At 35.3% G+C, this 26,897-nt stretch overlaps 1 protein-coding gene across 12 annotated transcripts in view; it reads left to right on the top strand.

Moving 5' to 3' along the window:
- Nucleotides 1–26,897, top strand: part of tmod (tropomodulin) — a 190,578-nt gene that overhangs the window by 101,450 nt on the left and 62,231 nt on the right. For all 12 annotated transcript variants that reach the window (XM_081749120.1, XM_081749121.1, XM_081749119.1 and 9 more), the window contains exons 2-3: nucleotides 19,714–19,869; nucleotides 23,418–23,585. In XM_081749120.1, coding sequence (XP_081605246.1) covers nucleotides 19,714–19,869; nucleotides 23,418–23,585 — 324 coding nt within the window. The remainder of the gene's footprint in view (nucleotides 1–19,713; nucleotides 19,870–23,417; nucleotides 23,586–26,897) is intronic.

The following is a 26,897-nucleotide window of genomic DNA, read 5'->3' as shown; positions in this document are numbered from 1 at the left end:
CGTCAATAAGTTGAACTGTCCCTTGTCTGAGGATGCTCTGTCATGCTTTGGTAATCGAAGCATATCCCGTAAATCGATATTCGTGTCTGCAACATTATTTCCGGTTCTGCGAGTCGCTTTCTGCAACAGAATAGTGTTAGGTAAAAGGCACGAGCTGAGACCAGTTTAAAACAAAGACAGAGTTGAAAAATCCACTTGCAATCGTATCAAGTACTATCACATATCATTTGAGAGCCTGAAGTAAGTGTGATGATGAATAATTTGAATTGTAGTATTATAAGAATCCGAATCATTGATGCCATCCGAAGAGAGGGAAATTGAAAAAGTAAAAACAACATATTGCTATCTACCTTAGTTTAGGATAGCGGTCTCGGGATTCGGATTTATCCACAGTTTAATGAAAACAGATAGCCAAATTCGAAGACATAGACCACTTTCTTTCATAAGTACTAGATCACGATCAAGCTAGAATTTTGATATTGCCTTTTGTCCTATCGTTATTTTAAATTGGGAAAGAAGATAACAGAGATTCCTTGACTGATGTCCTTTGATTGTCGTGTTACGGCCAATTAAATCTGGGCCCAGGGATGGAACCCAATATGATCGTTATTGTAACTATATGCTTTGCGTACGCGCCTGTGGCACAGGAGACCCGGATTCTATTTCCGGTGGGAGGCTCATATAGTGTGGATCCCACGTTTAAGTTGTAGTCCACGTCTTATATAGCCTCGATGCTGAACGGGAAGCAAAACTCCCAGCACCAAACTGTGCATGACCATAGTGTACTAAGGAACCTTTGTTCCTCTGCCGCTAGCTACTGGACTGTTCCTACTGTTACAGACTCAAAATTCAAACTTTATACATGGATGGATCACATAACTACTGTACGAGAGCTCGTGTCTTCAGTGCTGAGATCTTTTCTTCATTGTTTGTTCAGAAGTTCTTTGTCATCCTCGCAGCATGCTTCGATATCTTGTGAAGAAACGGTTGATGAAGTGAAATTTGTAGTCTTACATCCCACGATTATGACCTGTAGGCTAAAGAAGACGGATTAATGCTAAAGTAAATGATTGTAATAGAATTGGCGGAATGAAAATGTGGGAGGAAATGGAATACCCATAGGAAACCCTGTACACTATGTTGGTTGGTGTGTTGATTTGAAATTTAGCGTCCTCTTGAGCACCGAGGCTACGAACGTACAGCTTAACGTGGGATCCGAATCCCCGCGAATCGTCTCCCACGCCGTGGACACGATGTTGCCCACCACAGCAAACGTGTTAGTGAAATACTTGAAATTTAAGGATGAAGTACATGTAGTGTTTGTAGTTAAATTAAACCAATGATTAGCGTACATTCCTTGGTGCTTGTGGCCCCCGTCAGATTCTTAATGAGTTACAAATTGTCGGTGTGTTATGTCTTTAAAAAAAAAAAAATAAAAATAACAAACTTAGGATTAGAAAGCTAGAAATAACGGCAATAATAATTCTGAACAAACATTCCTCAAGTAAAAACTATCTGGCCGTCGTATTCTCCGTGAGATTAATGCCAGTAATTGATTTTCACAAAAAAATAAATTAATTTACTCCATGTTTTCGCAAGTTTAGAAATACTGTAAATATGAACACAGACCCTTAACTTTCAGTCTTAATTTGGTTCCATAGATAGGCCTTACGTAGTGGCTACTTCCATCAAGTTCACTGGTTAAACTCTGTTGAATATACAATGCCTTCTAAAAGTCGCTCGATAGTAAATGATGGCAAAAATGTTTCTTATTCTTTATCTTACTGTTTGTATTACTATATTCTAACTAATACATAATTCGAAAAAATAAGAATAATATATAACTAAATATTATAATCGCAACATATAACAGAACTCCCATCATACTGGCAGGACGTCTCTGTCCTACTAGCAAGACTACAACATCGTTCTATCGAGAGACAAATGCCTAAATTGGACGTTCAATCATTAACGGTAAATCTAATTTTCGCAGTGGCCATTATTTTAATCATGTAACATAGAAGTTATTCGTGTTTTTTAATTTCCATTAACTCATCGTACTACTTGCTTTTAATCTCTGTCTCAAAGATGCTGGACAGTAGTCAATATTAACCAGTCACAATTGTTTAATATATATTTAAAATATGTACTGGATATTGTCGCAGATACCAAGTGAATTTCGTTACTTAAACAAATAACCTCACAGATAATATTTTTATATTCCTTGATATTTATTGCGAGGTTTGGAACACGTGTCCCGTTTGCAAATAAATTTAGTTCCTAAAGTTAGAAACAACATTTGGTTGTATGTAACAGCAATTGGTCTGTTGTATACAGTATCTCCATTCATGTGAAGCAGTATATAACAAATGCTTTTTATATCTACTAAAAAAAAAAAAAAAAAAAAAAAAAAAAAAAAAAAAAAAAGGAAAAATGGGTCAAGCACCAATAGCTGGGTCATTATAGCATCATCACTTTTAAAGCCACCCGTTGTCTGGCTACAGCGAAATACTTTCCATATAAATTCTTTTTTGGTCCAAACTTTATTCTTCATTCACATCAGCATTCCACATACTTCAGCGTATTGTTCGCATACGTGTAGGAAATTTAGAATAAGTTTTATATAGCGTTTCACGTGCACACGTTTCTTTTCAAAGCAAATAATTTATTTATAGAAGATTTCGAATTTACTTATATTGATAATAAGTAGTTTAGAGTAAGTTTGTCTGTTTGTTGTAAAGACATGTATTTTATTTGTTTATTTAATTTTTTCGCAAGTATTTTATGGTTATAAACTTAACATTCTTGTTCTATTGAAATAACATAGAGAACGTAAGGCGTGCTTCTTTTATTCATACTGACCTCTATCACGATTTACGAGGAAATACTTTGTTATTTGGTTCGCACGCAAAATTCATTACCGAACACTAAAGCAAGCAGCTACAGTTGGACATCGAGGTTACCTCCCAATCTGTTTTTTACATCCGCTTATTCTGTTTGTCTGTCATGCGTGTTAGTACTTGTATGTTTCATTATCGAGGATTTTGATGCTTGCTAATGAATTTGTTAGGAAGTTCTCATACTCATCGACATGAGCATTGTTGATTATAACACATTATAACGAGATTTTCGTTATATTTTATATTACCCAGTTCGAAGATTAAAATAAATAACACACCACCATTAGCACATTTAGCTTTTTTATATATTTTGCAAGAACCATCTATTATCACACATTAAAATTATATACAGTACAACTTACTTTTATTCTCAAATCTCCATGAAAAACTTTCTGTTGTCATAGCAACAGGAAACTGTAATTATCATTATATAAAATATCTATCTATCTCAAGAGATATTCTACATTTTTTTCTTATTCTTCTTCACAACAGATTGCGCACTTTTAAGCACCGTTGCCCAAAATAGCTACAATTAAAAAGGGAAGTAATTCACAGATATCAGATATACAATATCGTTGTAACATTCCAAATTACAGAACTAGGCCGCGGTGGCTCAGTGGTGTGTGGGATTCCTGATTCCATTACAGCTCGTGCCAAGTGAGCTTCTCGTTAGACAAGTACCTGTGCATAGTTTTCTCGGAGTTCCCTTTCTCTTCCATTCTTCCACTATTTTGTTCATTATCATCAGCACCGTCTTCCTTACCTCGGAATATAATCGTGGGACGGTTAAAAAAAAGTCACCATCCAAGTATTTGTCCCACCTTGAATTTTAGTATATATTGAAAGAAAATATCTAACAAAATTAGTCTGTAATAAAAAGACAATGTATTGGAAGAGACGTTGATATCCACATGAATTAATAACATTATAGGTATTCTGCCATTATTGACAGGTCACTTACAACTGAGAAGCTTCCATGCTCCATGGTCTTCCGCTAACCTCTTAATCTTCATATAAGATTTTTTGTTTTAATATCGTCTATTCATTGTAGTCTCCTTCGCCCCCTCCCTCTCTTTTCTACCATAGTACCCTCTATAACGTCCCTCACAATACAGTTCCTTGTGTTAGCTAATGTCCCAACCAGTTTCTCTCCCTTTTCTTAATAATACTGTATCTAAAAATTTTCTTTGCTTACCCCACTATTTCTAACAGCCTCTCATTCGTTTTCCGCTCGACCCAGCTAATATTCTCCATTCTTCTCCACACCCACATTTCGAAAGCTTCTAGTCATTTTTATCATTTTTGCGTAATGCCCATGTTTCCAACCCATACAATACAATACTCCACAAGAAGGATTTTGTAAGTCTTTTTCTCAACTCTTTATTCAAGGTCCCACGAAATAGTCTTTTCTTCCTCCTAGAGGCTTCTTTCGCCATTCCTATCCTTGCTTTTATTTCACGTTTGCATTCCATATCGTCACTAATAATACTACCCAGGTATCGAAATGTAGTCACTTATTCTATTTTCTTCCCTCCCACTTCCATATTTGACCGACTGCTTCACTATGGCTTTTGCCTTTCTAAATTTATTTTCATACCATATTCTTCACAGCCCTTCCTCAAGTTTTCTGACATAATCTTATTCAACATGAATTAATCAATATATCTTGAATACCCATTCGATATCAAATTAAAGTTAGTGATTAAGTTGTCAGCCACTTATTGACTGGATGGATTAAAAAAAAATAACTAAAAATAAACATTTAGGTAAAGGAAAAATAATTGATTAAATTTTAAGAATGTCAGATAAATTAAGGGATAAAACTCAAATGAACTTCAAAGTTAATTAAAATTAAAATTGCAATTTTGGCTATTATGAAGTAAGAATTTTCTTGAATTGTGAAAGTTAATGTAAAATTCAGTGTATAAAATTAAGGGCATAGAAAAATTAATTGATTGTTATGAAAAATTACTGTTTTCAAACAAAACAATCAATGAAAATAAATGTCAAAATTTAGAAAATATATCAGTGAAGGGTGATTTCATCATTACAAAGTCCGTGACCTAGACTTCAAGGCAAATTTGAGCCACTTTGGGGAAAATTGCCTACATCTGAAATGGATATACCCGTAGAGTTTTTGAGATAGGCCAGAAAATATTTTTTTCAGAATACCCATTTCATGTTTTTTTTAGAAAAAAATAATAATACTTTTTTAACGATTTATGAATTAAAATTAACTCGTGCAAAATTTAGTTGATTAAATTACAAACTATGAAAATTTTAATTTATTAATTTACTCGCTAACTTTTAAAAACAATTACAAGTCTGCTTACAGAATATTCTTCCCTGTACTTACTTATATTGACGTTTTAACGGAAAATGGAATTTAAAGAAAGTACTTTCTCAGCATTCGCCTGATCGTACCGAAAGAAAACCTTCCAAGCGTTGAGTCAGTACAAACAAAATTTGATATTCCCATACTAATTAGAATTTAGTTCGTAACCATACCAAATTTTGAGAATCTCATAGCTGATTTCGGAGTGGCGCAGCAGTAGTTCCTAAAGTGCACGAGTCTTAAACTATGTTGAACCTCACGTGCACTAGTTCTGAAGTACATAATTCCTGAATGCAGATTACTTAAGAATTTCTTATGTGTGATCAGTTGCGTATTTAAGATTTTGTTTCGGGGGGCTATGCACAACACGAGGAAACGGGGCAATTTGTCACGTGAGTTTGAGAATTAAATATATTTTAATCGATTGTCTACTAATATACTAGGAAAAACCGTGAAGCACGTATGTCGGTGGAGGATCTTATTTCCCCCGTAGGCAAATGTGAAATGACGCTCCTGCAAACATGTTGAATATTTGTAATATCATTTCAACTGAACTGATTTCATTTTAGAGAGAAAAAATGGAAGTATTCACTTTTATCTGTTTACATTTTTACATACATCTGTTGTTGAAAGAAAATGTTGAGACAAGTTGAAGCTGAAATATACTGATTGCAATTTTAATGGCAAGAATGGCAGATTGCTGAATCTTATGTGATATGATATACACATAAATTTAGAAGTGAATCTAACTTTTATTCTATTCATAGAAGAAAAAGGAAGCATCCTCTTGGCCTACCTAATATCCCGGGCTACTGATTCCCCCCTCTTGATTTTCTTTAATTCAAAAATTTACCTTTCTTTATAACTAAACGATGTAAATATTCCTTTGCTATAATAACTAAAGTCCCATTATGTTGAAATCCGTGCAAATTGTTGTGAAACACCAGTTTCGTTTGTCCTCTTAGTTTTGATGTTACGACGGCCGACTTTAATCACAACTAACAACGGTCGAAAGTGTGATAGGAGGAACGAAAGAAAGTAACAACTAAGAAAAAGAAATAGAAAAGTAGAATGGACAAAAGGAAGAAAACAAAAACGCAGTTCTTACATGGAATGAAATTTGACAAATTCAGTATTATTTCTGCACAAAGAGCATAAGAAAATGAAAAAGAAAGAAAGAAAGAAAGAAATTCTTAGGAATGGTAAGAGGGCTTATTGTACGTGGAAGGCGAAAAACTAATATTTATTTCGGGAAGGGCTTGAGTCTGATAGTCCTCTAAATACGCCATTGCGTGTGATCATATTTTTAGGACTTACGCCGTTTAGGACCTATGAATGTTACCCGATTTTGTTATTTATTTGTTAGCCAGAAGGTGGTTTAATAGGAAAGGAGACATTTTTGCAATGCAAAGTAAACATGACGTGTTTGTGTGTTTCCTTGGCGTACTTCCGTGTTTCTTCACCTTCTCACTGCACTACTAATTTTATCAGCTGTCTATATATAATGTTTAATTTTATTTAGCTTATAGCACATATCTGCTTGACAGTTCGAAAATTTAATTTGATTTTATTGATGATGTTGGTAATAATTCAGAGAATTTATCCTTCGTATTGTGACCTGCGCCAGAAATCGTGCTTGTGAGCGGAAAAATACAAACAGTAATATACTTTCGTTTAGTGTATTGAGTACGGAAGAATTGTAAGAACGTTAACTGTAAGGATCGTTTTACGATGATTTCGTACTTAGTAGCTATGTTTGTTTAAATAAACTTTCAAGCAGCGGAGCATGTAATGTTCCATAAAAGCAAACAGTGAAAAGAAAAGAGAGAGAAATGACGTCATCAGAATGTTTCATAGTAATGATGTTATAAAGAGCTTGAGTCACGAGTAACTCTGTCAAGGTTACAGAGGACTAGGTTTTTAGTTTTCTACTTTTTAAAATTGCGTCACAGGATGGTCAGCGAAAATACATTAAGTTTTGCAATATTGGTGCCAAAGCGACAGTTGTATTGACAGAGAAAATATAGTTTTTTTAAGTAAGTCAATAGCCTAGAGCGATAAGATTGTGATAACAAGCAATGTCCAAGTTTTATATCATTATGAACTGTCAATATCAGATTAAAAAAAAAAAAAGATATTAGATCGTTCTGAATTGGGCTCTCTGGTAACTGAAAACTTGCAAAGAAACAAAATATAAGAGTAATCTTGACATCACCTGCAGCGCATGTTGTATCTTACTTGCATGCAATATAGAATGTATGTCCATGAGTGTGTATCCAGTAAAGGGTCATCGAAACTTGTTTTGTTATTGTCTCTGTTGAAGTTCGAGGATTATTTCAAAGGTGAAGGCTAAAGGAATTGTAACATTCTCTCTCTCTCTCTTTCTCTCTCTGTGTATGTGTGTGTGTGTCTTAAGACCAGAAATGGAAGGGAAAGCCAGATTTTCCCCTTCACCTAAATAGAATAACGCACATGGTATGGTACCTTTGAATGTGTGTGTGATTATACAAACTTCATTTATTTATTTTTTTTATATAAAAAATAAGTATATTTCGAGAAACAAATATATATCTTTCCAACAATTATATTTCAAAGGTTTGCAGCATCAAACGCTCTATGAAACATAGTCCAATCCTCTACAGCATCACATGAGGTCGGAAATACCAGTCTTGTTTTTTTAAGTACTGTTTTGAAATTAAAAATAAACAGAAGTATACTTGTCGTAACAATTTTATTGTTATATAGAAGCCTATGCCTTAATCTACTTTTATACTAGGGATGCGCACGAAACGAGTCGAGACAGGATTTTCCTGACAAAATTCGAGTCGAGACACGGCTCTTCCAATAGAGAAATATACATTTTTCGAGTCGAGACATCACTTTTACAGCACAAATCTTGTCTCGTGCGCATCCCTATTTTATACATAGTTTCCACCAATATTAAGGCATTTATCGTATCGTACAACAAGCTTTTGAATACCATCTTCATTGAAGTCTCCCGCCTGATTTGACAACCACTAAATCACGGCCGTTTTGACGTCATCATCACCATCGCGACGTTGACCACCCAGATGCTTCTTCAAATGCAGGAACATGGTTTATGTAGTATGGAGTTAGTATTATTCTACACACGATAAAACGATAAGTAATCTTTTAAGCATTCCCACTTATTTTCAGAAAAATAAATTGTTTTCATTGCAGTATTGAAGTATAGAAGCAATTGTGAACTAAATTGTTTTTATAAGAAAATAAGAAATGCAGGTGTATTGTAAAATTAGATATTTAAAGTACATCAACCATTTCTCTACGAGAAAAACTATTAAGAAAATGTACAAATATCTATCCAGTTACGAGGTTGTGGAGTACCCCCATGGGTTCACCTCTGTTCCTCGCTATATTAGAAGTTTTGTGAGATTTTTTAAAATAGCTTTCTCTTATGTCAATAAGGGTATAAATCACTTGAATTCATTATTTCTATGCAAAATACATGAAAATAAAAGTCATCTTTACAACAATAATATAATAACCAAGTAACTTTTAAAAGCTAAAGTTGTAGCAAATGGATAAACTTTGTTCAGAGAGTTCCCTCGTGTTCGCTATCAAAGAAATTTTTTGTGGGCGGTTGACGTCTGCATGCAAGGGTTGTTATACCGTATAAATTTCTGAAAATACAGCGAATCGTATGAAAGCTTCTGTTAAGTTACACAATAAACATATGTGTATAAACGGTTGAATATATAGTAAGTAAGTTCTTTTTATCCTAAGCCTGGCTACTGACTATGTAAAAATTGGTTAAAATCAGTTAAAGTGCTTACAAAAGATGAACTTAAATGTACTTTTCGGGGAAGATGGAGTTCCATTTGTTAACACCAGAAATGGCCATTTTGTATTCGGAACTCACTCGCATTCAAACTTATTAAGGTATTTGGACTCACTACCTTTATTGTGGCTTGCGATGTCTCGTAATCAGGGTCTGGCTCGCTATCCAGTCATAGGGCTCATGCTCACACGTGCTCGCTTTTAGTTTGAGTTTGAGGCCGATTGAGCCCGAGAACTTGATTGCTTGTTTGGTTATCTCTAGATAACACTCGCTTAGCTTCAGTAAATACATTTTTATAAATATTAAGTAGCTGAACCTGCACTGTCTACACTTCGCATCGTTCTAATATAAGCATGACTATCCTTCCCACTTCCTTACTATACGTATAGGTACAGCCCCTTTAGAGACGCAAGAGGAGAACGAGACTACTCACAAAGGGAGTGTGAATTGCTATAGACAAACATATTAATGTAATATTTTAATATATAAATGTTGGGTCGAGTTTGTGGCGAACTTTCAGAAACTATAGTATAAATTCATATCCGAGTACGCCTCATTACGGTTGTAAAGGTCTTGGAAGTTCCCAGTATTCTATAGGTTTTGCCATTCAGATTAAAGTAAAGCGCCTGCAATGTTTGTCAACCCGATATACTTAGGTCTTTTACTGGTTGCCTAAGACAAGAATATCAACCTTAGCAACTCCAGCTGAACGTTTAATCTTCAGGGCTCAAAACGACCTCTAAAACGTTAATTAGTAAAATAACACATTTTTGAACAATTTGAATAATTGGGAAATGTACAGAAACTTGCGAATCGACAAACGAAAACGACATGTTTCTAGAGATTGTGGATTTCGATATATCACTATCTAAAAGATTTGACCACAAACATTTAAACGTAGAATTTTAATATATAAAATTATTATTATTGTGGATTCCGAGATATCACTGTCTAAAAGATTTGGTCACAAACATTTAAACGTAGCATTTTAATATATAGAATTATTATTATTTCAACCACGATGAATTTTCGAAATCCCCTCGGCTTGGATCCTATATTCGAAACAAAAGTTCAATAAACAGATTAGGCTACCTCCTGAAAGGTAAAGGAGGTGGATGATAAATGAATGATAATGAAAGAGGAATGAAGAGAGGTAGGAAATGGAGAAACCCACGAAGACAATGTTGCCACCACAGACTCATATAGTCTGGGATTGAACTCGGGATCCTTGCACCAGACGTGACTATTGCTATAGAGGCCCTACTCTGTACTTGAATATCTTTGAGAGGAAAAGCGAGTTCGGTCATAATAGACCTCTGTTGTAAGTTTTTTCTTTTTTTTACTACTACTACTACTACTACTACTACGCGTGTGTTCTGGCTTGCTTAAATACAATGGTTCGTTACTAAAGCTCGTTATTCGATGGGAACATACAGGAGATTGCAATATTTTTACGTGCTATTTTCAACACTTCGTTGTCATTTTCTACCCATTCAACTGACTGTCATGAAAATAAACTGCGTCCTCTGATAAAAGCTCAGTATTTCTGCCAGTTCTTTTATGTGTGATTTGTGGTGGGTGAACAAGTCCTCGCTTGAACATTGTCGTTGTATTGTAGTTCATCAACATATCTGCTTGATCTTTCTGAAACATTGAACTGTCACGGTTTTTGAGTGAAACGATATCTCGAGCTGTCTTTGTGATCATTTTAGTTTCTCGCGGGCGGAACGTAATGGAACTGAAGTTCCAGTGAGGACACGACTTCCTTTCGAGCTTTGGGCTTTTGACAACTGTGTTCTACTGGTGCGTAATTGAATTTCATTTTTTTAATTTTAGTCAGGTGGAATTAACTTCCGCCCGTTTGTCTTTTTGGTTAATAGAGGCTTATTTAGTATATTAGTTTGGTTCCATGTAGTTTACTAATATGTCTGTATTTCAAAATGTTAACGACTATTTACAGTACTGATAAATTGACCTCGGCGGCGAGTCGTAGTTAAATGTTACAAATATTCACAGTGTTGAGTACTTAACGCCATCTTTGTTTTTTAACGCATTGACTTATGTGGGAAATTATCTTTTGTTTTCTTCGAAATGAATCGAAGTTATAATGATGTAATTTTATTGACTTATTCAAGTCTAGATAAATATTCTGTGCTTCCTTAAAACGAATTTGCAATATACGAAAAACCATTACAAATACAGTAATTACAGCCAGGGTGCTATTCAGCTAGTTCGCACTGATTCGCTAGAACTGGTTGTTAAAATATTTCCAGATTGCCGAATCGTTTGTTATACCGAGACATAACAGTAAATTTTACCCAGATATACGCAGGAACAAGTAGATTTTAGTTTAACTAACTTCGTTTTTAGAAATTCTTACAGCTACAGGGTTAAACGTATGATCTCTCAGAACATGGTATAAGCGTTTACTTCGTAATCTCAGATGCTGAGAAATCAAGAATGAGAACTGGGATCACATGATTGTAGTGGAGATGGTTATTTATATTTGAAACGCATAGATAACATTATCAACAGTCAATCGAATGCTGGATGAAGGTCTTTCCAATACTTTTTAACAACCATATTTCTTGGACAATTCGATTCAAAGATATTTGCAGTGCTACATAATTTCGTCATACTATCTTGTATTAGGATACTGTGTACTTGTCACTTTAGGTATCCAGTAAAAATTTGCTTTTGTCTACCTTGTATGGTTTGTTCTCTAAGAGAGTTATATCTATCTACTATCTCTCTGACGTATCACCTCGCAATTTCGATTTTATATAAAAACCGAAGGTATGGCTTGTGGTGTAATTTTAGGTAAAACATGCATGAAACGAACAATTTGTTGTTTTCATTTTTCTCATGCTATATCCTGACGAAAATATATATCTTCATCCAACCCTGCATATAACATTTATAGTCTTATCCTTCCATTTATATATTTTAGAATTTCTTATTACGTTCCCATTTTCGTAAATAAAAAAAGTTATCATGGCCTTTGATGTAACCCTCATATTAATATGACTTAAATTTGATTATTAAATATTAAAATTATATACATCAAAATTTAATTTTCACGAATTAAAAGGTATTTAAATAGATTTTAATAATAAATCATTAAAATTCCAGTTCATTTCAAAGAAAGTAGAAAAATTATTCCCCATGGAAATCAGTGAGCTTAAGAATAATTATGGCGCATTTAATCAACACCGCCAATTACTCTCATCACGTTTTTTTTATGCATTTGAAAATGAAAATGAAAAGAAGAATCTTCAAATAGTCTTCTTATAAAGTACTAAAATCATAATTAATTTTATAAGTTCTAAGGTATTACATAACACTGAGTAATTCATTTTTCTATTAATTGTGAAGTAAAAGGCTAAGGATTTAAACTTCTCAGCAATAAACAGCTTTTTAAACACAATAATCGGTTTGGTACATATTTCATTGAAAATGCGGAAAGAATACAGTCTTTTTTTTAATTGATTTACTGTGTAAAATATGAAAAGGTTTCGTTTTTTGTAAGAGCATGGGAATGGTGGGACATGTTTCAAATAAGGGCTGGCTATCGACAAGTTAGCGTAAAAAACAGTAACTTCATTTACTTATTTTGTGGGTCCAGGTAAATGACAACGTTGCATTTTCATTTGACATTGGCCGCCTAAAGAATGCACAGCCCAAACGACTCGTCCGATTAAAAAAAAAAAATCCTTCACTTTAGATTGAAAACGTTATATTTGGAGGCGGTTTTCCCTCTTACATTTTGTTGTAACTCTGATAACAGAGTTGCTCTATGTCGGGACTTTTGAGACACCCTGTATTTAACGAACTTTTCTTATCATGGAAAAGAAGACGAATAGTAGTTACATTTAGTATCAGTCGGAAATCAAACTGATTATTCAGAAATAATACAATGAAATTAAGAAGTAACAATTACAAACGATAAATATTGATAATAACTTTGTACGTACTTCAGAGGTCGGGTGTTCTTTTTTCTTTTTAAGTGAGTTTTTTATTCATCTATATGTAATTTTACGAGTTCTTTATGTTGTATGAAGTGTGGAGTCCAAAACTTCAGTGTTACATATGTAGATAACGAGTGATAAAAGGTCAAATGTCCTACTATTTCCTTTTGTTAATTTTTATAAATGTGACAAGCGACCTCTGAGGAAAAGAAAGGAACAAGTTCAAACTACAAGCCGTAATCATCGTTCCAGTATATGCATTTGATACGGTACTCTACAAAAAGAAAGAGTTTGCTACTATATGACCATAACAAAAGCCATAAGTTCGAACGTTAATCGGAACTTGGTTTTAGCTTCTGATAAATTATTTGTGTTCTAATCTTTTACAATCTTACTTCTTTCAATAAATTACCACAACGTGTTTTAAGATAATAACATAAATGAATAGCCTTGTTTTTGTATCGTTGTATATTGATAAACAAACAACAAACTCTGCAATAATAGCACATAGCTGCCATATTTAGATTACTCTTGGCATTCCGATTGTGTAATATGTAGATTACTTCTATCATCATTTGTCCTTCGGTTCGTTATTTTGGTAGCTCTTAATTGTCAGGTTATTGCACATAAAAATATTGAATTTAGCAGTGAACGCAACTTCTTGGGAGGGAACTTTTATTAATCAGAAATTGATAGGAAAGAAACAAATATATATTCAAATGTATAAATGGATAAAAGTAACATTCTGTAAAATTATAAAATAACGGCGGTTAATGGCAGTTTGTTCAGAACTTACGAAACTATGGCAAATTAACTTTCCAGTAGTCAGAATAATTCCTCGGACACTTTTAATGATAGTGTAACAATCCTTGGTTATGAAATCGAAATTATTTTGTCCGCGTCTGTAAGACTATTCTGAGATGACATAAGTTCGTGTATTGAGAATTTAAAAAGTGCGCGAATACTTTACTATCATTGGTGTCATTTCGTGGTTCAGAAGATATACAAAGGGTTGAAATGAAGCAGTTCAACATGTACAATTTCTCTTTTTTTTCTTTCTTTTTGTCATATTTGGAGCGGTGGAACGAATTCAATTTCGATTTAACATTAAAGTGGCTGGCAGGTTGGATTGGAATTAACGTCCCTTTGAGCACAGAAGATATTTTGAAACTAGAGCTACAGTTTAAGGTGGAATCCGAACCACCGTGATGGGTTCGAATCAAGATTGTTTTGTTTAAAACAAATGATTAAAACTTGTTTTAAACAATTTATTTTGTTTAAAACAAATTTTGTATACGTTTTAAACATTTTGTTTTAAACACGTGCATTTTTTAAGACTTGTTTTAAACATATGTTATTTTCATTACATTTTATTTTTGTAAAAAATCTGCCAGAGAAAGAAAATTGTCAAAAGTGCTCCCCATTCAGAAGACTATTTTCTTCCCATGTGAATGTTTTGACTTCTCGTGGCTACAACAGGTCAATGTGGTGATCTACAATTTATTTTCTCTCTTTTCCCCTCACGTCTGTGAAGTTGTCCCGCCCACCTAATAAATTTTTCTTTTTCTTATCTACATCATTAGTTTATCGTTAGTTTACGTTAGTTTTGCTAAAATTAACGTTAGTTTCGAAAAAATAAAATTTCTATTCAGCAAATAAATGGGCAGGCCAACTTCACGGTTCCCCACCCACAAACCAATTTCAAAAGTTTTTCATATCACATCGTTAGTTTATCGTTAGTTTTGCTAAAACTATCGTTAGTTTCGCAAAAATAACGATTTTATTCGAGAAATAAAGTTTCCCGCCAACTGTGAATTAGCCCGCCCATATTGAATTCTCATAAAATTCCAACTCATATCGTTAGTTTACGTTAGTTTTGCTAAAAATATCGTTAGTTTCGCAAAAGTAACGATTTTATTCGAGAAATAAAGTTTCCCGCCAACTGTGAATAAGCCTGCCCATATTGAATTCTCATAAAATTCCAACTCATATCGTTAGTTTACGTTAGTTTTGCTAAAATTAACGTTAGTTTCGCAGAAATAACAATCTTATTCAAGAAATAAAGTTTCCCGCCAACTGTGAATTAGCCCGCCCATACTAAATTCTTATAAACTTCCAACTCACATCGTTAGTTTACGTTAGTTTTGCTAAAATTAACGTTTGTTTTGCAGAAATAACGATTTTATTCGAGAAATAAGGGCGGCTAATTCACAGTTGGCGGGAAACTTTATTTCTTGAATAAAATCGTTATTTTTGCGAAACTAACGATAGTTTTAGCAAAACTAACGTAAACTAACGATATGAGTTGGAATTTTATGAGAATTCAATATGGGCGGGCTAATTCACAGTTGGCAGGAAACTTTATTTCTCGAATAAAATCGCTATTTTTGCGAAACTAACGATAGTTTTAGCAAAACTAACGTAAACTAACGATGTGATATGAAAAACTTTTGGAATTCGTTTGTGGGTGGGGAACCGTGAAGTTGGCCTCCCCATTTATTTCTCGAATAAAATCGTTATTTTTGCAAAACTAACGATAATTTTAGCAAAACTAACGTAAACTAACGATAAACTAACGATGTAGATAAGAAAAAGAAAAATTCATTAGGTGGGCGGGACAACTTCACAGACGTTTTTCCCTCGTATATTGTATTGTTTAAATTCTTCTCAGTAAACTTGCGAGAAAGTGTTGTAGTCGAAGGTTGGACTACTTGTAGAACTGATATTAAAAAATAAATAAAATAATTATCATGGAAACAAATTTTTGTGTTGTATTCAGAAAACAAACAAAAGGTTATTTGCTAAATTGCTGTTCTGAAATTAAAATAATCCAGACGTTCGTTAATACAGTACTTGTTGGTTCTCAAGTCTCCGTACAACTTGGATTCGTTTAACATGAGTTTTACGGGAAGAAAAAAAGGACATTATTTGGTGGAAATTTATTAACGTAACTTGAACTCCATCAGATAAGAAAACGACCATATAAGCTCGTTGCAAAACGTGTAAGAGAAAGAACTGTTGGTTTAGTTTAAAGAATGAAGAACTATTATGAAAAATGCAATGCTGTGAAAAAAGTGGAAACCCAAACAAATGGTAAAAGTGTTGATCAGAAAATTGTTTCTGATGATTCTAACGTCAGTAATGTGGTTGAGATGCAACTGGGAATCAACAATATCTTCTTCATTATATTATGAAAATTTTATTTCGTCCCTCTTCATCACCTCAGTTCTGAATTTTCTTCAAAACTTTACACCATGACATATCTTGCATGAAGGGACCAGGCGAGAAAGCGCAATGTATGACAGTCGCCCGCGTAACTAACTATTAAAGTGTGATACCAGTGCCGAACGCCAGTATCTGAGACAGTTTGATCTCAATTTGTTCGTCTGTCTGTATGTTGGGGCCGCGGTGGCTCAGTGGTAGAGGACTAATTTCTCCCCTCCCCCCTAATTTAAGATATTAACATGATATTGTGTATGCTGCAGCGTGGGAACGATTAACAAGTGAAGCTCCGAATGCTATAGTCAATGATGCATAAGTACGTTAAATAAATGCAGGATATGTCCAAAAGAATACACCGACGGAAAACGTCATATTTTCAGAAGTATGAGTCCGAGTTGAAAGAAAGAAAAACTACATGACAAAATGCAATCTAGAATTTTATATGATTGCCGCTAGAGAAGGGCGTTAGTTTAGAGGTCATCCTCACCGTACCCTGATTTTGGTAACAGTAATGCAGATTTAGAAACCTTTTGCTGAGCAAATTCCAACATAAAAAAATTGAAGTCCTTACACCGAATAGATACGGATTTTGATCAGTTATAATCCATTTCCATTGGCCGTAAAGAGCTATTGGCCTATATTGCTCTCTTGTATATTTTTTGTGTCAAGGATTCCAAATGTGTGTCTACTTTCGAGTTTCGGGCCTACTTAAAATTCTGGAAATTGGGCCTAAGCAACTTTCCAGTTTTAATCATCTGTATGTTCTCCGTATTTATTCGGTGTAAGGACATCAAGCGTGTGCTGTTGGACTTTGCTTATCAAAAGATTTCTAAAACTGCCCCCAAAATCTGAAATGCAGGGTGGGGATGGGGGCGGTTGCCCTCCTGTCTCACTGACGCCCCTGTCTAGTGGTTCTCATATGAAACTATCCCATGTCCTTTCGCATGGTTTTAGTTAGATTTGTTTTGGACTCTTGACTGCGAAGATATTTCGTTTTGAAATAGAATTCATTTGCTGAGCAAAACTGAACCTTATAGAAAATCGATTTGGATCCATTGTACTCTGAACGTCCCAAATATTACTTTTCTTCAATAAATTATTGACTCAAAAAACAACCAATTACATAGACTTACAGAGAATATTCTAAAGTTAGCCCAACATGAAGTGTGCTTCAAACATTACTTTTGGAAAATTTTAAAATTTCGACCATTTTAAAATAATTTTAGTAGCATCAGTGTTCTGCAATAGTAATCAAATTTTGCAACAAAAATCTCACCCACCTCCACGAAACGCGAGCTTAGCCTTTAAAAGCATAAATTTCAGAAGCGGTAACTCCGAAATGACTTGCTTCAGGGCGAAAATAACTGCACAACCGTATTTCTGGTAAAATTCTACCCTTAAAACATGTAACATGACTCCTTTTGCGTTTGAAATTTCGAATACCAAGCAAAGATATCCGCCATGATGCATGATAACACCATCTGATGTATCATACCACTTCTAAGTTTCATCATTCTCCCTCAACCCATTTTCAATACAGAAGGATGGTAAGGACTTTTGTTTCGCCATTTGTTGATAGATTGTATGAAATCTCCATAGTGGATAGATTTTAAAATTTACCTGAAAAGCTTATTACAAGCAAGAAGGTACTTATAAGAGCCACTGGCAAGAGGGTGTAATAAAAGGGGGTCATGATATAAGTTGAGAATTACTGATCTATTCTGAAATATTCTGTACCCAACACAGTGTAGTCTTAACCAGGATAAAATAAATGACAAGATCGGTTGCAAGAGCAAAAAAGTCTTAATAAATACGTTATTACACGATTTTGAAATACGTTTAAATTTATGTTATAAACTGTTCAAAATATTTAAAACATGTTTTTTGTGTGTGTGTGTGTGTGTGTGTTTTAAAACATGTTTAAAACATTTTGAACACCTTTTTCATGTTTTCAACACGTTTTATTCTTTTTGAAGAAAAAAAAAACTTTTTTTCCAACCCTGGTTCGAATGTTTCCAGTTTTAATCAAAATTTTGAAGAGAACTTGAGACATTGAAGCACGGTCATGTTTTAAAATTACGTGATTTGACTTGGAATATCCCAATAGTTTAAATTACTTTTGTCACTAAAAAACTGCACCCACCCCCGGTCCCGGGCTAGATCCGCCACTGTATCTGGGGTATAAAGGCTGCCAGAGTGTAGTGTAACACTCTTCGGTAATTTCTCTCCCCCCTCTCTCTATTTTGGTGGGGCTGCGGTGGCTCAGTAGTAGAGCTTTCACCTCTGGTGTCTGGGGTCCTTGGTTCCATCCCGCCTCGCGCCAAGTGCGCTTTGTGGTGGACATACACCTATGCGTGGGTTTTTTCGGGTTTCTCCCATTTCCTCCCACTTCATTCCACCATTTCATTCATTTGTCATCATTATCGTCTCCTTTAGATTAGCCGACATAGCCATGGGACCTAAAACTTAAGGATTTCATTTTATATTCTGGTGAATAACTTAAACAGCAAAGAACATTTAAAAATTTGGAAGTGAACTATAACTATCTGTAAAATGCTAAATTGCATGAACTAACAAGAGTTTTCTAGACCTTTCGTGTAGTGCGTAAATTTGGGTTCCTAACAATTAGGATGTCATAAACTGCGCTTCCGAATTTCTGCCCTATAAGAAAGGGTTCGGAAAAAAACTATTAGTTTGTTTTATAGTATTTTGTAAACATTATGTTTCTTACTTTCTACACTTTTTATATCCTTCGTCGTCGTTAGGTATTCATAAAAATTTGGACAGCGGGGGGTAAACTTATTAGAGAGGAGGCTTATGCGCTGAAGTCGTGGAAATGTGGGTTGTCTCCCACCTTTGGGCCCTCTGTGACCTGTTTCAAATGGGAGTCAATCTTTATTTTTTATTTATTTTTATTTGTAAATGGCAATAGTTGAAAATCTATAAGTGTAAAGTATGGCCCGTAATTCCGAAACTTAGGTCTGTAACACGATGGGATGAACAGAAGCTAAAGGTATTCGGAAAGGAAGTGTTGAGGGATAATTTTGAAGCCAAAAGGGATGAACAAATTAATGAATGGAAAAATTTACGTAACGCAAAAATCTAAAATATGTACGCGTCACAGAATATTATAAAATGTATAGGATCAACACATCTGAGATGAACGAAACATGTCGCTCATATGAAAAATTCGCACGGAATGCGTAGATTTTCAATTAAAAACCTTTTTTTAGGAGACTTCTGGGTAAGCCTAAAAGAAAATGAGAAAGTATTTGGGAAGTAGGGTATACTAATCCTGACTTTATTGTGTTGGCACAGGTAGAACTCCTCTGGAGTTTTCGTTTCTGTGGCGATAAACCTCCGGATTCCTTAAGCCATGAAGTTGGTTAGTTAAGTTAATGGCAATAATTAAATGTAAACCAGATGCAAAGATATGTAATTATAATAATTTATTATTGTTCTGTACAGACCTCCTCCACCACAACTACAACAACCGAGATGGCTACGACGCGGAAGTTATATGGCAAAGACCTGAGTGAATATGATGAAATGGATGTGGATCAGCTTTTAGCTCAGCTCTCACAAGAGGAATTGGATATTTTGGCGAAGGAAGTAGATCCTGACGTAAGTTGCCTGTGTATAATTAACTTTTCTACCTTTGTGCCAGAAGTTCTTAATGATAGACTTGAAAGAAAAGTTTTAGTGTGCACATCTGCAATCAAGCGAAAGAGATATTATGTATTTATGTATTTATTACTACAGTTTGGGAGATAAACTAGTTTTATAATTTGAGTATTGAATATCCAAAATTTTAGCTATAAAATTACCACTTTGTATTTTTATATTTTCTTGTTGCTCATCATCGAGAAGTTCCTGTACATCTAACTGTGTTGGATATCATTCGTATTAGCTTCCCCGACTTCAGTTGAATCCTTGCCTTAACACCTAGTGTTATGCGATTGTTAAAAGATAAAATGAAATGTATAAATTTTTCGTATAGACATATACGGGGGTTGGTCATATAATTTGTATTATCAGGAGGAAGGCGCAGGAGTTAGAATGAACGTAGTCCTCTACATATTCATCATGCAAGGCAACATTTATAAACCGGCGATGGGTCACTAGCCGAAAAATCTGATTGTAGAAGTCAACACATTGTGTTTCGAAGAAGCACTCCACGTCACAGGTTATGTATTCATTGTTCCGGAAATGCCGACCATGAAGTACGGAACTTAACACGAGGAGGAAGTTGTTGGGTGCCAGGATAGGGAAATATGGCGCGTCAGGCAAAACTCAACTGCCAGCAAGTGCCAGCCTTTCCTCAACATTGTTACGTTTATGCCCGATAACCTTCCTAACTTAGTTAGGAAGTATCTACCAGGTTATCATAAAATAAGTATTGCTGTTCAGAGAACTCAGGAGACGTAACTACTTGACAGAATGCAACCAAACTTGGTAGGAGCATATTTGGGAACATGCAGAAGCAATTGGTGTAGAAAACAAAATTAGTTCCAATTTTCGCCACCAGAGATGATTGGCGCTGTACAACTCCATATAAGTGCAGCGTGGAAGAAGAACGACATACTAATGATGCTAAATGATAAGAAAGGCTGTAATTACCTCTCCACGTGCTTATTCACGCCTGCATGTGTTTCAGGATACGGGTTTGAGCGCCACTATGTACCAGAAGTGAATTGATGGTGATCCGATGTTTGTTTCTTTTTTCTTCCCACACTCTTTGCCTTGTGCTCAAGGGGTCCCGGGTTTGATTTCCGATGAAGACACGTGAGTCGAATCGAATGTTAACCTCTAGGTCCCGTCCTTAGAACGTCATCATCATCTCATACGGTACTAGTTACCACGCGTTTTCCTTGCCTAGGGCCTTCACGTCAAAGACTTGCCTCTGGGCAGAATCCCATATCGTCATCATCGCCCATAACTCATCACTACACCACAGGGTTATAAATAGGAGTACAATTCAATGCAACACGTCGCACGTGGGCATAATTACGCCCTTTCTTCCATTGAATATCAATATCATTTGTCTTCCAAACCACACTCACCTTACTTAACAGTGGACAGAAACACAATAACCTCTGGAGGCGAGATTTGACACTAATCTTTCCCTGGAATTTTGGAGGGAGCTTGCATTTTATGAGCACAAGAAAGACTATTATTTAACTTTGTTTTTGTAAGATACCCAAGAATTTTAAAGGGACGCTTCAGCTCAAAAAACCCCTCCCCGTAAATCCGGCACTGACCATGGGGTATTAATAGCATTGGTAATCAATGCCACGAGACCCACAGGAAAGGTAATTACAGCCGTTCTTATCATTTAGCATCACTAGTGTCGTTTTTCTTTCACACTGCACTTACTTGGTGTTGTACAGCGCCACAATTACTTCTAGTGGGTAAAATTGGAACTAATTTTATTTTCTACACCAATCGCTTCTTCATGTTCCCGAATGTATTCCTACCAAGTTTGGTTGCATTCTGTCAAGTGGTTACGTCTCCAGAGTTTTCTGAACAGCGAAACTTATTTTATGATAACCTGGTACTTGATCTTCAGGTGATGGTTTGGCCTTTTCAGCATAACCGTGAGCATACCGGTGCAGTCCTCGAAAACACTGAACATTTCTTATCAAAATTACTTTTGCACTATATTTTTTTGGTTCGATGAATTAGTATGTGAAAGAAGAGTAGGTACAGTATCAGCATTTCTTTCGCCGAATCATGTCGTTTCTGTTCTTGCATACGCAGAGATCGCAATATAGGAAACGACTGCGTTCAAATGGAGTTGCATGATAGGACTACGCAAAGGCAGCTTCTCGTGTTGCGAAATTGGTCAATGTATAGGACATGCCGCTAGAAACAGTGATGCGTGTGCGGCTACAGTGGACACAAGAGAATATATGCAGCGACAATAGGTCAGGGGAGTGCGAAATATGACCATACAATGGATGACAAAAATCACCTTGTCCGTATGGCCGTTACTGATCATTCGGCGGCGTCATAAGTTAGCTCGAGCACGGTAACGAGTCATCCCATCGTAACATCGACAGTGCAGCGGCGTCTCCTGAACGCTAGACTGGCAGCACACATTCTTCAGCTTCAACTTCCATTGACACAGAAAGACAGGCTAAATTGGGCATTTGAACACTGTTACAGAGTAGCAGACGGTCGTATTTTCGGGTGCATACCACTTCAATTTACCCAAAAGTGATGGCCGCACGTTCATTAGATGCTGTTGTGATGAGCGCGTGCTGCTAGCATGTATTACCGAGCATCATATCAACAGAACTGCAATAGAGGTTGTTTGGTGCGCGATGAGGTACAACACGCGATCTAGGGTGACACAATAAGGTGTTCTCGAAAGTATCCACGAGAAATTTGTATTTTTCACACAAAGCTACTTCCTTAAACAACTGTGAAAAATAAACGAATAAGCGTAAACAATAAGAGATAATGTATACATAGAAAGCTCTGTTCTTCCGAATTTTGTAATAGCGAAACATTAGCACCACTGTTAGTAGTAGCTTGTAGAAACATTTCCAGCAGCCTTCTTATATATGTATATCTATATATCTATCTATCTATATCTATATCTATATATATATAATATTTGTATATATGATGCGTTATTAGAGTAGTTGCCAACAACGTGGAGAAATTTACTTGCTGTTGAGGTGGAAAATACGTGAGATTCAATTATATATTTAAATTTGTGTTAAGTGAGTATTCTGTAACCAGAATATGTAGATGAACAAAAGTTTTTCCACACCTGAATTAAGAAAATACGTTGAAAATTAAAATCAGTTCATTATTGAAAAAGATTGTTCAATATATGAATTTCTTCGAAGAATAACATTTGCAGCTCATTTTGTCAATTTATTTCATATATTCAAATCAATTACTTACATCAATAAAATGAGTTCTTTTTTAAAGCTGTATTATAGAGCGTGATTAATTTGTGTAATATGCATCTTGATTAAAATGAATGCCCTTCACACAATTTTGCGATCCTAAAAGATCGCAGTCTGGAGTTTTTGCATTACTCGAACAAAGTTTACTGATAGTTGGAGAAAATTTTTCTGTTCGCAAAAACTTTACATTGATTAGAAAGTAGTTCCTTGATTACCTTTCCCATTTTAATTTGCATAAATCTCTTTCAGGATTCTCTGTTACCACCTTCACAAAGATGTAGCTATACTTGTGACAAATCAGCTACTGGACCGCTGGATCGAAAGAAATTGATTGAACACATCAACAAACAGGCATTGGAAACGCCAGATAAACCAGAGCTTAAACCTTACGTACCTGGAGTTATCAGAGGGAAAAAGGTATTCTTATTTTCTTTTTCATATATGGAAACAGCTGAAGTGCAAATACAAGAAAAGTGTGGGAAAGATAGTGGGCGATTGAAGATAGTGCGGTAAAGAGATTTTGTCTCCGTATTTTCGTGACAATTCTTTTTTTCTTACTATTACTTACCTCGGTTCAGATAACTGGTCATTTTACCTTTGTACAGCTAATTATTTTTCTTCCTTCACATGAGCTGCTTAATTTTTAAATCTAATAAGGGTATCATACCACCTCGTTGATCTCTTTTTTATGTACGAAAAGTTTTAAGTATATAAGTATAATAATTAAAAAATCTTTAATGTCATGTAGAATGAATAGCAAAGAACGTTTATATTAAATATTTAAAAACTTGGTCAATCCATTCTCGACAGGCGTTAACTATTTTGTAATTGCAAACGAATCTGCAGTGAAAAACGTGGCTACTTAGATCACAGTAAGAGTGTACTATTAATAATCAATGTTGCAGTGAAAAACGGGGCTACTCGGATCACAGTAAGAGTGTACTATTAATAATCAATGTTGTAGCCTTACTTGGCGGTTTAATATTGTCAAACAAGGAAGTAGTGAATTCAAACAGCTACAGCATGTGTCTGTCAGGCATGAGATAGTGCTGTACTTAAATATAGTTGATCAAAAGCATATAGCTCGCACTATTATTGAGAACTGTTCGCGTTGGAGTTTTGTGAGAGTTATCCAACAGATTTTGCGTTTTCGTCAGTGTTTAATATTTCCTCGTAGGCTACGTGCAGTGGACATCCGGTATGTTCGGCTCTCAACACTTGAAGCAGCATAGTGGGTGGCAAATCATTGGTTCTCTAGTCTTTGATAGCTCATTAAATTGGACGGTGTATCCTTGTAATTATGTACCGCTTGAAGAACAATCTTATCTATAAACTAGAAAGTATTTACTTTTACTCCTCCAAATTTTATTTTATTTTAGATTGTTTAAAAAATATTAGAGTCGAATTTTCGCTGACATCTTTCGGCATTATCAAGACTAAGCTAAGGAAAATAGAAATTAAAGTAGATAATAATAATAATAATTTAAAAAAAAAACGAAAATAAAAATATTTTGCTGCTCTATAGAATGTTGGATTGTAAAAGAATGTCGTTGTTGGAAGACGCAGAAGCTTGTCATGTAGCTGCGTCAGAGAAGTAAAAAACTTGAAAAATTAAAGAAAAATATTTTCTGCTCGCTAGTTGTATTGTTGTAACTGTACAAAAATTTTGCTTAAAATATTTTTCGTATAAACGCAAATTCTGCGTTAGTGCATTATGTGACGTTCATCTGAATTTGTACACTTTGTGTGGTATATGCTTCTCATTGATCGTGCTGCCGCCTGGTGGTGCTAAAAGACAGGGTAGAAGAAGAGGAAAAGGAAAGAAATGAGAGGCAATAGTTAGTTTTTCGATGTAAGTGTGTGTGTGCAAGGAATGACTCGACGAAAATTCTAGAACAGAGTCGAGTCTTGAACCCAATATACTTTAAAAATATATAAATATCAATATACCTTTTTAAGAAACTTCGATTTTCGTAAAACCACGTAAACAATCAGTAAAAATAGTGTTGATGATGTGGACGTTTTGGTGATTTTTACGTAAGTCGTTGTCAAAGTAAATCAGCCCCAAGTAATATTTTATAATGACAGGGGGGCGTGATCGAGATTAAGAGTGAAACAAAGGACTTGGCAAGGTGCACTCGAAGGCAACGGACTCACAATTATCGACTAACATAAAAAATGTCGAAACAAGTCAATTCTTCAACCAAAATCCTAACATAATGCTGTCATCTTGTTTGCCTGGAATGACTGTTTATTAAATTCTTTGAATTGGAAGAAAGGACAATTTCTGCGAGTGGATTCGTCGGATATATAGTGTTTCTACTAAGAACGTGATCACAACTATTGGCGAGCCATGGCGGATTAAAACTATTCTCGTGAATAATTTCAAAGCGTGACTACGAACTTGCTACGTAATTGGAGCAACATATCCAAATTATTTCATGTGTCACAGGTATGTTTAACCATTGAAAATAAATGGCACTCTAACGTTTAGTTTTGTTTGTTTTCTCTTTTCTAGATCGCATGACGAAGTAAGAACTTGGTTGTTATGTCACTTATGTCTAATCCATGAAAGTAGGTGATGTTCTCATCTATTTTTCATAACACGCCTTAGGTCTTCGCCCAGGTGATTCCGTCCGAATCTGGACCATTACGGTGAGGTGTGTCGCGCCTTCCTTAAACGATTGTCGTGGGAACAAGCTTTCTGAACCCACGAATAAAATAGTGCAAAGCTATATTATTTGAGGGCGAAGAGTAGAGAGTTCTCCACAGTGGCCGGTTAAGGATGGTGTGTACCGGGCAGCGCTATGCTGTACATTAATATTGTGTTAAGTTTGTCATTTCATTCTCAATTGCTAGGTCGGACGGGCATGATCAGTGTCTCTCTCCAGCTCGTTTTCTGGCCCTGACACTACTCAACTTCTTGTGGGTACTTGTCAAAGATAGGAGGTACAAGAAGCTCGGACAGCGGAGAGTATTCGGAACGTGTGTCATTCATGAGGTGAAAATGACGTGTTACGGGCAAATCTACAGTGTTCGTTTCCGGCTTCGACAATGCATCGTTCAAGGCGGTAGGCCCTTTGAACATTCAATAAGATATCCATGAACATTTCGTGTTCAGGCGTTTCTTAGTTTTGTCTCGTAAATTTAAGCAGGAACATAATATTTATTCTTACAGAAGTTTACTATTATTATATTTGTTTTAAAGTTCTCATTTGAAATTCTCATCATGAAACTCTTTGAATATAAATGCAATGGTAGACGACGACAACAGGGAATATCAGAATCAAAACGAAATTTATTGGAAATATGGAAAAGTGACATAAAAATGACAACAACGAAAAGATAAATCATTCAAAAAAAGCCATTCTCAGCATCCACAGCTAGCTTGAAGCTACTCCGGAATCTGGCGTATGAAACACACACGTTCTCAACACCACCTGAATCCTGTTGATCTACTAGGTTTCGTATTACAGGCAATGCAATTGGTTACTTGTTCAACAATGCCCCACCCATAATAATCCATAGAGGGGAGTTAGGGAGGCACGTGTTGGAACTGGTGATATTTTTTAAAAGAAAAGAAATGTAACAACAATTTCTGAGTCTTTTCAGTTTTATGGCTGGAATCTGAATCTGGCTATAACACGCAGTCTCTCAAGAGCCACCCTTTCCATGCAGAGTTTGACTATGGTTTTCAGCAATTTCACATAACCATTCGAGTTGAGCCTG

This window comes from Thermobia domestica, chromosome 2 (assembly GCF_964235325.1).
Source record: "Thermobia domestica chromosome 2, izTheDome1.hap1.1, whole genome shotgun sequence".
Lineage (NCBI taxonomy): Eukaryota > Metazoa > Arthropoda > Insecta > Zygentoma > Lepismatidae > Thermobia > Thermobia domestica.
Note: the sequence above shows the minus strand (reverse complement) of the source record. Positions and strands in the feature narration are given on the sequence as shown.